Raw genomic sequence first — 12,184 nt, 5'->3', positions numbered from 1 at the left:
AACAACAACAATAGTTATATAGTATGGTTATGCATAGTATGGCCCATGGTTCCTTTTCAGTAGCATGCTACTCTTACAGCCTAGTCCTACACAATGTTAAGTGCACGAAAGCACAGTGAAACCAAAGGGCTTAGGTGTGCCTAACTCTGCATAGGATCAAGATGTAATTGTGCCTTTAAAAATGAAGGTGGCTTTCGAGACTTTCCCTCAGAAGATAAAACTGTCAAGAGTTTGGTGACTGCAAAAGAGAACCTATCTGCATTCTACTACACAAACTGCGTTCAAACATGTGGCTGGTATGGATCATGATATATTGCTACAGAAGATAGCCCCTTCCTCAGCTGCATTCTAGCAAAAGTTGGCCAGTAGGTGAAGGCATGGGATTCCCCTCCCTCTCAGTCACCATCAGTGCAGGCAACTGCTCCGTGTTCTCTTCCTCACTTCATTGGCCTTTCTGGAATGCTTCCTTTAATAATCTCTCTCCCCTCAGGTATTCCATTTGTTCATGTCCCATCCCCTCACTCCAGCTTGCAGGCTCCGTTTCTTTCTGCACTTCTCCCTCACTACGTGACCCAAACATTAGATCATCCACTTCCAGCTTTAAATACACATATAAGATATTACTAAAACAAAGCAGCCACGTTTGCACTACCCAAAGTAAATAAATAACATAAACTTAAGCAAGCCCCAAGTGGGAAAACAAAGAAACCAACTAGCAACAGAGCTGGGGAGGGAGCACTTTGATGTCTGAGATACAGGATCAAAGTAACTTCAGAAACCAAGAGGAAGCCAAATTTTCAAACTCTTATTATTCTGAAGAACTTGGGGAACAATAAATTATCTTAAAATCCTCAAAGTACTTTGGGCTATGGTGAATAAACACTATTATACCTCTAAAAAGTATCATTTTGCTCTGACTGTTTACCACTAATTAAGACAGTAATTTTTTCGAACACCATCTCCAGCAACATATTCTCTTTGAAGTGCTCTAGAGAGGTTGTTCTTGCACAGCAAAGAAACAAACGCTTTTAAAATTTGCTCTTGATAGCTCACAGTCTTTGATCAATTCTTTACATGCCTCCGGGAAGTAAAACTTTGATATATTTATTTAATTAGCTAGAGTTCAAGAAATAGATGGTAACAAGTAGCTTGGGCCCTCTTGACATAGTGTCCTATGGAGAAGATGCTATAAAGACAATTGAAAACATTGGTTTTTACCAGAAGCAGGCTAACTACAAACATCACTATTGCTCTCCCTTGTGTTTGTTCCTAAAGAATGAATGAAGCAGATGACTTCAAAGAGCCTTTGAAAACAATGTTTACTATTAGGGTTATCGCTTGCATATGGCTTTCTCTACATTTACACCCCATCCTGCCAGGTACAAACTGTTCTAAGGGCACTTGGGGACTCTGGGGGAAAAAAGTCAACATTCCACACACCTGACTTTAGGATTGTCCCCAGGCCTGTGCACAGCCCCCCTTACTCCACCGACTATGGGGAGAAGTGAATTACAAAACAAGTAATGAAATATATACAGGATCTCCTATACTGTACTAAAGGCTAAGCCATCTAGACCCTCTGCTAGATTCTAAACCTTCAGACAACAGACACAGGCTCCTAGGCACCACAAAACTATGGGTGGAATTCTACTAAGTTTTTATTCTGGCCTCTTCTTTCCAGGGCAACCATGCTTACCCCCAGCAGAGATGAACTTGGCTTATCAATCCAGTCTGGTTGAATGGGCCTGCCTCACTATTGCTGCTCTGGAATTGGGGTCTCTGGCCTTGGTCTAATCTCTAAGCGTCAGGGTGAGTGCAGGCCATAGGGGGAGTCAGTGGTGGGTTTTTTTTTTTTACTCCAAAAGCATCCATGAGTATCCTCTCCACCTGCAGCTGCTTCAGCAAGTCTCTGACTTGGTCACTGAGGAATCAATCAAGAGGGCTAGGCTCAATGCCTCTGCGTAGGCAGGGAATACTGCAATCCCCTACAATGTTAAACTGTTTTTTTGCCTCTCAGCCCTCTTCCCCTCACCCCACCTTCTGCTGCAACAGACACCCCCAAGAATAAGAAGGAAGGATAGATGGAGAAATCAGGAAGAAGTGGGCTTGTCTACCGGTACTTCCAGTCCCAGACTTTGGTAGCGCTCTTTTAAAGCCCTGTCTGTCACAGCAAGGCAGGATGGAACTGAGAGGGGTTCTCTACCACACAATGAGGTCTCTACCACACAATGAGGTCTCTACCACACAAATTTGCATAGCACTGCTGAAAGAAGTGAGTAGGTGGGAGAGGCACCCATTCAAGGATCTTATTAAATAAGTAAAGGCTAGAAAGTGAGTGCTCCCTAATTCTCTCTGTTCAGCTTTATAACTATGTAAAAGGACACTTACACAATAAATAACCCTCCTCTTCAGGACACTTCAAACCACCCTTCCCCCACACAGCTGCCACTATCATACATATTTCAAAGGTTCCATCTGGGTGCACCAACTACCTGACTCCCTTGCAGCCAACAGAAAGACACAGCCTACTCAAATATGCCTGGTCGCTGCTGCTTTAGGAAGCTGAAAAAAGAATTTCAATCTATGATCACAGCGGCGAGACCTTTACATGCACAAAGATGGGGTGGTGGCGGGGGGGGGGAATCATCATTACCTACCATGGAGGATGGTTGCAAAACTTACTGGATTTAGCCAAGATAACAGAGTTGATGTGTTTAATTGGAGAAAAATCATTGTTGATATTTACTAAAGACTGGAAACCCCTTATGGACTTTTTGTGTGAAAAAGAAAATGAACTTGTGATATATGGGTTGGAGGATAGGAGAAAATATTGGTTTATAGAAAGTGGAATAGATGGGTGTCACCTTGGAGTGAATGTTTTGAACCATATATATATATATATATATATATATATATATATATATATATATAAGAAGAATTAGAAGTTCTTTTTTTCTTTTCCCTTCCTCCTCCACCTTCCTCTCTCTTTTTTTCTTTTCCATTTTTTGGTTTAGGTTTTTATTTAGATTAATCTTTTATCTTTGGAATTATAAAAAGATACTGGGTATTTGATTTTTGTGTATCTTTTTAAAAGCTTCAATATAATCTATTAGGGAATAAGAAGAAGTTGAAAAGAATGTACTGTATTTAATATCCCACTATTCTATTTTCTGCAAGCCAGGATATGGTATCAACCAAGGCTGCAGCTACATTTTAAGCAGTAAATAAACAAACAGAATGTTTGTTATCTGCAACCCTAAGAGCAAAGTATTATTGTACAGTAATTAACAACAAGAGCTTTTAGAAATTTCTTTCGTAAGATGAGGGGGCACTTGTCTGAAGAAGGTCATGAATAGGATTGTCATGAAAATGGGTTAGCCAGCCAATAATCCACAGAGTGGTTGTAATAGTAATGTTTGGTTGAGCATTTGACCAAATGAACAATTTCACTAAAATATTAGTGATAGAAAGTGTTCATTAACATGAAAATCATGAAAGTGGAGTATTTTCTATAATTAAATCCCATGTTCTTTAAGTCAGATAAGACTTTCTCTACCAAACAACAATTTGCCAATGAAGCTAGAAGTATGATCTCAAAGCTGAAAAGCAGCAGAGGTTAATGGTCAGTGTTGGGTAATCTGACACCTTGCATCTGAAAAAGAGCCATCCCATCCCTAAACACCATTTCTCCATAGGAAATAAAGCAGCACTGCTTCCCACTGTTGATGAGAGGCATTATGTTCTGGATGACATCACTCTCCAGTCTTATCTCAGATACATTTGCATGCCAAGCAACCAGACCATCTCACATACCATGGAAAGGGACAAAGACTGCTATGCTTAACAGGCGCGTAGACAACGGGACAGGAATAAATATAAGCATGCAGAGGTGAGCTGCCACTAGACAGATACTGTCTAGACAGTATACAGTGAGTAACAACGCAAGACTCCCGGAAACAAAGATACAGCCTCCCATATTCTGAGTGAAAGTTATTCATTGTGCAGGATTTTTAAATTTTACATTCTGTTGTTAACACCAGCATCCTACAGCACTTGGAATATTAAGACACTCTGTGATAGCGCAGCATCTCAGCCAAAGACTATGGGAGTTACCAAACTAGATATTATGTGTCTTGCTTCAGTGCAAAGGTAAACGATCAATAAGTTATCTGGAAACAAAATTAATTCAAGTACTACATTATAATCACCCTGTAAAAAAATCCTTCAATCTGAAAACACTCATTGAGAACTCTTGAACAAAATTCTGCATTCTGGTGATTTGTTTAAAATTGAGACTAGGAAAACTCAGAGAAAGCCAATTTCCAGACACTTCAACAGCAGCATATTTTCAAGCAGCATCTGGGCGGTCTAACTCATTTTAGGAAGCAGATACCACTTGCAATTTGATGGAAATAATGCTGAGGAACAAAGTGTTTCCAGGTTTGCGCAAGTCATGCAAACACACAGTATGCCCCTGCCACGCTGGACGAGGCATTTGGCCAAAACCAACCAACTCCTTTTCAAAGACAATTTCCAGAAGAGTTGTTAAAATTAGTAAATCCCTTTTGCAGATGAAATCAAAATACCATGGTCAAATTTTTTTTAACTGTGCTGCTGTGGATGGAAGTATGAAGCCAAATAATGTAGGACTGGTTTTTTGATGAGCAATGCAAACCCGATGTGTGAGAAGAGTTTAGAATTAAAATATGCATTGTTCAGATCTACCGTTTCCTAAAACCAAGGGACCTGAACTGTTCCCTGGATTCACGGTGCAAAAAAGCACAGGACTGGAGTCTCAGCAAGCAGGCTTAGGCACAACAGATATACTTGCACAGAAGTTTGTTTCCTACCAGTGTGTGGAAAGTGTCACAAGTCCCTTTAGCAACCCTGGTAGTAGTTAGAAAGAAGGGTTTGTGAGTCCTTCTGCATTACATCCTGTGGGTCTCTGACACCTAACAGAAACAACCCAAGCCTGCATTAGTCTAATTGTACAGCAGATTTGTCAGTTATAACAGCTTTAGCCAATGACGTTTTAGCCAATGACGTTTCATCAACTTTGCAACCTTCCTTGGATGTAGGATGCGGGAAAGGCGGGAGAGAAGTTTAATACTTAAATGAGATAACGTAAGGATTAGTCTGCAATGAAAGGAGAAAGCATGTGGCCAAATAGATAGGGCACAGTTCTAATCGGATTAGTTGTAGCACTTTTGGTCATCGTTTGTGCCATTAATGCTAATTAATTGATCCAGCTGAGAATCTATTATTTTAACTTAAAGAAAAAATTAGTAGACATGCAACCAGACAGAAAAAGTCATGGGCTTACACAAACAATTATAAACACCATGGGAGAAGTGTTCCCAACTACACCACCCATTGCCCCTGGAAGTCTTATAGGAAGCTGCTGCAAGAGAGGGACTCTGAGTAGCGTCATAGGAGGGGTGTTTCTAAGATATGGGTGAAGCTCCCTTGTTATTTTTTTTCTATTGGATGCCGCATGTTGTTTAAGTGTAATCTTTTAATATTTATAGTATTGGAATGTGGTTTTTTTAAAATAAGTTATTACATTTGCTATTGTTTTGCTAGGTTATGAAATTGCTATTGTTATTTTGCTAGGTTATGAAATTGTTGCTTTGTTATTGACTTGCTACATTACTATGATTTTTTTGTACTGTTGCATTCCTCTTTCTTTGTGGCTAGTCGCTTTGAGCATGGTTCTTTTGTGGAAAAGAGGCATACAAATAACAGAATAACTGAATAACAGAAAAAGGTTGTTAATGCACTTCAATAGGATCAGTCAAAATACAGTGGTACCTCGGGTTACAAACACTTCGGGTTACAGACTCTACTAACCCGGTAGTACCTCAGGTTAAGAACTTTGCCCCAGGATGAGAACAGAAATCATGCGCCGGCGATGTGGCAGCAGCGGGAGTCTCCATTAGCTAAAGTGGTACCTCAGGTTAAGAATGATTTCTGATTAAGAACAGACCTCCAGAACGAATTAAGTTCGTAACCAGAGGTACCAGTGTAAAGACAAAGCAAGAAAGTACTTTTGACTAAATGTAGTTATTTTTCGCATTTCCCCGCAAACCCAGACACATTTTACCATGTGTTTTTCTCAATAGGAAACTTTCAGACACAAACAACTGACATGAAGGGTATATAACATTACCACAGCTACAAGCAGTTTCTCAAAGTCTAATGCTGAGAGAGATTACTGCCCCATTACAGCCTGCAAGTCAGCCTTTATTTTAAATGACATGCTCATCACAAATTGCCAGTAGCCTTCAAATGTATCAAGAACCTAAATTCTGCCTGTGTGGTGCCAAAGATTGAGGTTGTGTAGTGTGGTGCCCAAAACTGAAGTTGTGTCCAAAATAAATAATAAATATTATTTGTTTATGCAACATTATACTCTTGTGAAGTGGTACTAATAGGATGGAAAACATTTGTTTCTTAAACAGAATTGTCATCCGGCTATCACTAAGTATTGTTTTAAAAAACACCCAAACAGTTTTATGCCTGGTAGTCAGAAATTCAAAACACAGTCAAGCAAACTAGAATACTTTCCAAACCAGTTAGGTTCACTTTGGTTCCCAATGCTTTTTTCTAATATAACTTCTATGATTTTAGAGGCTGCATATCAAGCAAAAATTCAAGTAGCAGTAAATAGGAATGGCTGAAAAGGCTTCATTTGCTCAATATCAGTGCTCTTTATCACTCTTCTCTTTAAAAGGGAGCCCATATACAATCAATATGCCTTGCTCTACCCATCGCAGGATTCAAATAATCTACTGCAGAGAAAATGAGCCCACAAAGATGGCTATTCCCCCCGCCCCACACACATACATCTGCTCCCAATGTGTAATAGCTTTGCATTACCCGTTTGCAGGATGCTATTAATGACCAAGTTACCCCCGGGTAAGAAAGCTCTCAGAATAGATTAATCATTAATACGAGTTCTACGATCACTTCCTTTCTAGAAAGCTAGTAGAGGAAACTCCAGTTATCTTCACCTAGCTTCGGTGCACATAAGCCTACTTTTGAGAGGAATGTGAGCTGTGCATCACTGTACATAAAGCAAAAGTATACAGTTAGAAATAAGTCATGCAATTCTGACAGATCTAACTACTCCCAATACTGTTGTTTTTGTTCATATGAATCCAGCCTAAGAAATAAAGCACTTTCTGTGATGCCATGAAGATAAATGGAATGTGACCCAATGCAACAGTGCTAGCCTTGAAAATTGTGAAAACTAATGCAGTTTCAAGCAGTTAGTTTGGCTACTTTTTACATCTAGTATGGTGAGAGAAACTTATTTAAATATTTCTTTATTTTAAACAGCCCCATCAGTGTTGCAAAAATAACACTGCACAATTCAGTGAAAAAAGCAGCTCTCAACTGCAGTAATCCACCCCCCCCCCCAATCATGTAACTTGACATACTTTAATACTTGGGAGAATAGTAAAATAAACAAGCTAAGAAAAGGTAGACAATCCATCAATAAGAAAACCAGTCCTATCTTAAGGTCTGATTAAATTCCTGCAAACAATGGAAATATGCCTTATAATAAAGAGGCCTTATAATTTCATTGTCAGTGAATAGAAGCTAACATAGGGAAATGGTTGCAATTAAACCAATCATGTCCAATAAAAAAGACAAAAAGTTGGCTATATATAAAAGGAAAAACTCAGTGCAAATATTCATCAGCAGCATCAACTCAAATCAATTCATGAAGTATTGGCAGAATTCACAATTCAGTTTTAAAAAGATTAATTGTTCAATTGACATGATACAAAAGAGTACAGCATTACTCAGTCATACAATAATCACTTTCTACCTTTAAAGCAATCAAAGTTATCAGTATCAGATTAACTTTGCAGTTGAGATGAATCTTTCAGAGTATGGAAAGATTGAAATATTTTGGTGGTCCATGGTAAAAAAAGATACAGAAATCATTCAGGGAAAAATATGGATTTTTCAGATTTGTTCCTTCCAATTAAGTAGGCCTTAAAATAGGAGGTTGGTAGCATCGTGAACCAGATCGTGAAGCTGAGGCTCCAATACTTTGGCCACCTCATGAGAAGAGAAGAATCCTTGGAAAAGACCCTGATGTTGGGAAAGATTGAGGGCACTAGGAGAAGGGGACAACAGAGGACGAGATGGTTGGATAGTGTTCTCGAAGCTTCCAACATGAGTTTGACCAAGCTGTGGGCGGCAGTGGAAGACAGGAGTGCCTAGCGTGCTCTGGTCCATGGGGTCACGAAGAGTCGGACACGACTAAACGACTAAACAACAACAACACCACCATCTTGAAGGATTGGACAAGCTACGTTTTTATAGCCTATGATTGTTGTAAAAATTATTAGTCATAATGGCTGTAAGTAATCAGTAGATTTCACTGAAATAACATCTTGTGTAAAAAAAATTGTAAAAAGTATGTAATAATCAAATGGGAGTAAAGAATACCACAAACCTTTTCATTGAAAGCTACTCATTATTACTGTTCTGCACCTTTTCAGCAATTTCCCCCACTCTACACCAAATTTCAATACAGTATGGATCTTTGGGTAAAAGATGTGAAACCTATAGCCCCAAACTGGACAGTACATATTTTGGGCTTTTAAAAACCCACAAAATTAAAGGTGGGATTTTGTTATGAAAGTTACTCATTACCAATGGCAACATGTGTGATAATTTTACTAGGGCCATAGGATGTTGATGACTAATATATCCACAGCCTGTTATCTGCATCCATTTCATATGACGTCAGAGGTGCACATGTATTATAGTATGTTAGAGTGACAAATTGTACAAAACATGTTGAAGCCATCTCCTGAACTCCCTTTCTTCATATTTGATGTTGCAGTACAAAATTGTAAAGGTCCCTCTTGATGCTACTGACTTTGCTGTCATGTCACAAGGTGGCTAGACAGCCTGCAACTAGGCACATTGGAGCATCACTGGGCGACCTAAGAATTTGAACTCTGTGGTCCATGAGTAACTTATAATCACCATTAAGTATTGTGTAGGCAAAACAGGATGGTCCAACATGGATGGTTGGACAGTGTTCTCGAAACTACGAACATGAGTTTGACCAAACTGCGGGAGGCAGTGCAAGACAGGAGTGCCTGGCGTGCTATGGTCCATGGGGTCACAAAGAGTCGGACACGACTAAACGACTAAACAACAATAACAGGCAAAACAGATTATCTGGGGGAAGGGCTGTACCTAAGGCATGCAAAAGGTGCAAGGTTCAATCCTGGGTCACTTTAGGTGGAGCTGGAAAGGGCTCCAGCCTGAAAATCTAGAATACCGCTGCCAGTTAGTATCAACAACAAAACTGAGCTAGGTAGACCACTGCAACTTGCTATGTTGCTAAGATACTGCTTTTGCACAGACCGAGTGTGGAATTTCTGGGCTTTTCACTAACAGCAGGCAAAATGGGACTTGCTGCTACTGTATGTGATGGCAATGGCATTTGTGATAATATCGGGAAGAAGCAGTTACAATTGTGTGTTTAGTGTAGGGGTGGTGAACAAATGTCTTGTTCTAGTGCACGGATGGGGAACTCTGGCCCTCCAGATGCTCTCTATGATCCAGCAACTCCAACTGCCAACCATGCTAATAGGCTGATGGGGGTTGTAGCCCAAGGACACACGGAGATTAGCATGTTCCCAAGCCTTCTCATAGCGCATGATCGTCACCTTTTTCAGACCCAGGAACCACTGTTAACCCAAACATGCATTTGGGGCCCCCTTTCTAATCTACCCTGCACCGTAGAAGCTCTCCCACTGTGACCCACCTTGGATCAGGCCACGACCTACCAGTTGAAGACCAGTGCCCTAGTTTCGTACATGAAGAGTGTGGCCATTTTGAAAGAAATATATGATGAACTATTCCTCCCTGATTATTATTATTATTATTGGGGGGGCGAGGGGAATAAATCCTTTAATACTGGTGCTTTATAATCATGACCTGCCACTATACCGTAGCTACATCCTCCGTTGATGCAATTTATCCTTTCTTCCTGAAGTGGGAGCTGTCTTGGGAAGCATGTCTTGGATCAATGTTGACATGCCCAGAAAACCAGACCATGATATGAAGAACCTCCCTCCTTTTTTGGCGATCTGTTCCGTTTGCGGGGATTAGTGAACTGACAACAGAAGACAAAAGATAAAAGAGGATGGGGGGGGCACCTCTTTTTTCTCGCCGCTTGAATGAGTGCAGCTTCCCTCCCGGGCTCCTCCCCTTCCCCGGCTCCGTTAGGCAACCCCGGGAACCGAAGGGGCATTCGCCCCGCCCCAATCAAGGTCTCCTCTCAGGAAGGAAGCCAACGGGAGCGCCAGGCACTCGAGGAGCCCAGCAGGGCTTCTCCCCGCGCGGGCCTCGCCCCCTCCGTCGCTCGGCGGCGGCGAAGGAGGAGAAGGGGCGCGTCCGGCCGCCCTTCCCAGGTGCGCACGCCCGCGCAGGGGGGAAGGCGTCGCGGGCGGCCAACTTACCAAATTAATGAACGTCAGGAATTTCCAGCTGCCTCCGTAGGTCTGGTGCGCGGGCATGTCGATGGCCTTGTAGTTGCACAGGATGGAGAAGTAGGAGAGGAGGATGGCGCCGCGCAGCACCTGGCACGGCACGAGCGCCATGTTGCTGCGGCCCCCCGCCCCTTTTTTTACACAAGCGAGGCCGGAGCTCCCGAGTGAACCCGCCCGTCGGAGAGATAGAGCAAAGAGGCAACGGAGACGCGCTCGGGGAGCAGGGAGCCTTCGGATGGGAGGCGCGCGCGCCAAAGCAGGAGGCAGGGGGAGCGCGCGCCGCCGGCCCAGCTGGCCACTTCCCATAGAAAGAAAGGAAGAACCTGCTGAGAGCCTCTGAGGAGGCTGCGAAGGGCTGCGATCCCGCGCACAGGGTCCCCTTTGACTTCAGGATAGGTCCGCGAAGGGGCAACGTAGAAGCGAAATCCACAGGCCGCGCGAATAGAACTCTCTACATTTTGTTTTGTGCTTTGTGCTTTGACAAACCGTCTTCGCGGTGGTCTGTAGGGTCAGGCTAAGCTCCTGCCTACCTTGCAATACTGTATATATCTCCCACACTTGCAAGGTCATGTGAAAATTAAGCACAAACACACACGTTTCCCACACGAAATGAGAAGTGCGTGATAAAAAGTGTGAGCTCTTGTCTTTGCTTTTCCGTCTTAAATGTTTTTCCGCTAAAATCCTACGTCCCCCCGCCATAGTGTTCCGATTGATAGCTTTCGCTTCCTCTCGTGAGGGCGGGGGGGGGGGGATAGCATCCAAAGGAACCAGGAAGCTTCGTCTCCAGGCCGTTGGCTTGTCACTCTACATTTTCCTTGTTCTGTAACCAAGAGAGCACTACGTATTCCATTGGTTTCCAACCAGGACTTCCGGGTTCTTTTTCAAGCCTACAGTGCTTGCTAGACGTGGGAGGCAATGTTAGATGTGCGGTGGTTTGACAACCTCATGTCTTACCGACCCCCCCGCCCCAATCTATATTTTCTTGTGGCAAGTAAAATGCCAGTATTTTGAGATTTTTTTAAAAAAAATGCCCTGCAAATGCTTCCTGGGCTAAGAAAAAAAGAAATTAAATACACTCATTTTTAATTTTCCTTCCCTGCAAATTAGCAACTTCAAGAGGGTTTGCTTGTTCTGGCCCTTTTGAAATCCAGTCATGAGTCGTGTTTGTGGTTTGAACATGAAATTTAACATATTATCTTGAATATGCACACAAAGTTTCATTTCCATCTCTGTCTTCGAAGATACTGCATCATGTTGTGTTTAATAATTTTTCCTGGCCTCATTGAAAATGAGGTTGATGCTGGGTTGATGCTTCAATAGAGAATGTTATCCATGTTTAAAGGAGGATATCATACTCTGCTGAATTTTGCATTTCCCCTTCCTTTGGAAAATGGATATTGAGCAGGTATATGAACTTGAAAAGTAGAGTTGTATAACAAATAAGTGTTCGCTGGAATTAATTATGTTATAAACCAACCAAATAGAAAGATACACTTGGTTGTAAAATAAAAAAAAATTCCTTCAGTAGCACCTTAAAGACCAACTAAGTTTTTATTTTGGTATGAGCTTTCGTGTGCATGCACACTTCTTCGGATACAGTGAAATGGAAGTTTCCAGGCACTTATGTAGAGAAGGGGTGGGGAGGGGTGGGGATG

General features: G+C 41.8%; 1 protein-coding gene across 4 annotated transcripts in view; it reads right to left on the bottom strand.

Annotated features, from left to right (window-relative positions):
* The window catches only part of AIG1 (androgen induced 1), a 77,221-nt gene extending 66,090 nt beyond the window's left edge, over positions 1-11,131 (bottom strand). For 2 of the 4 annotated variants that reach the window (XM_035108844.2, XM_060272728.1), the window contains exon 1: positions 10,500-11,126. In XM_035108844.2, coding sequence (XP_034964735.2) covers positions 10,500-10,835 — 336 coding nt within the window. In that variant the 5' untranslated portion in view covers positions 10,836-11,126. Of the gene's footprint in view, positions 1-10,499 lie in introns of all 4 variants that reach the window. The other 2 variants (XM_060272727.1, XM_035108845.2) reach the window with 2 other exon arrangements.
* Positions 11,132-12,184: the final 1,053 nt, after the last annotated feature.

This window comes from Zootoca vivipara, chromosome 3 (assembly GCF_963506605.1).
Source record: "Zootoca vivipara chromosome 3, rZooViv1.1, whole genome shotgun sequence".
NCBI classification, from domain to species: Eukaryota; Metazoa; Chordata; class Lepidosauria; order Squamata; family Lacertidae; genus Zootoca; species Zootoca vivipara.
Note: the sequence above shows the minus strand (reverse complement) of the source record. Positions and strands in the feature narration are given on the sequence as shown.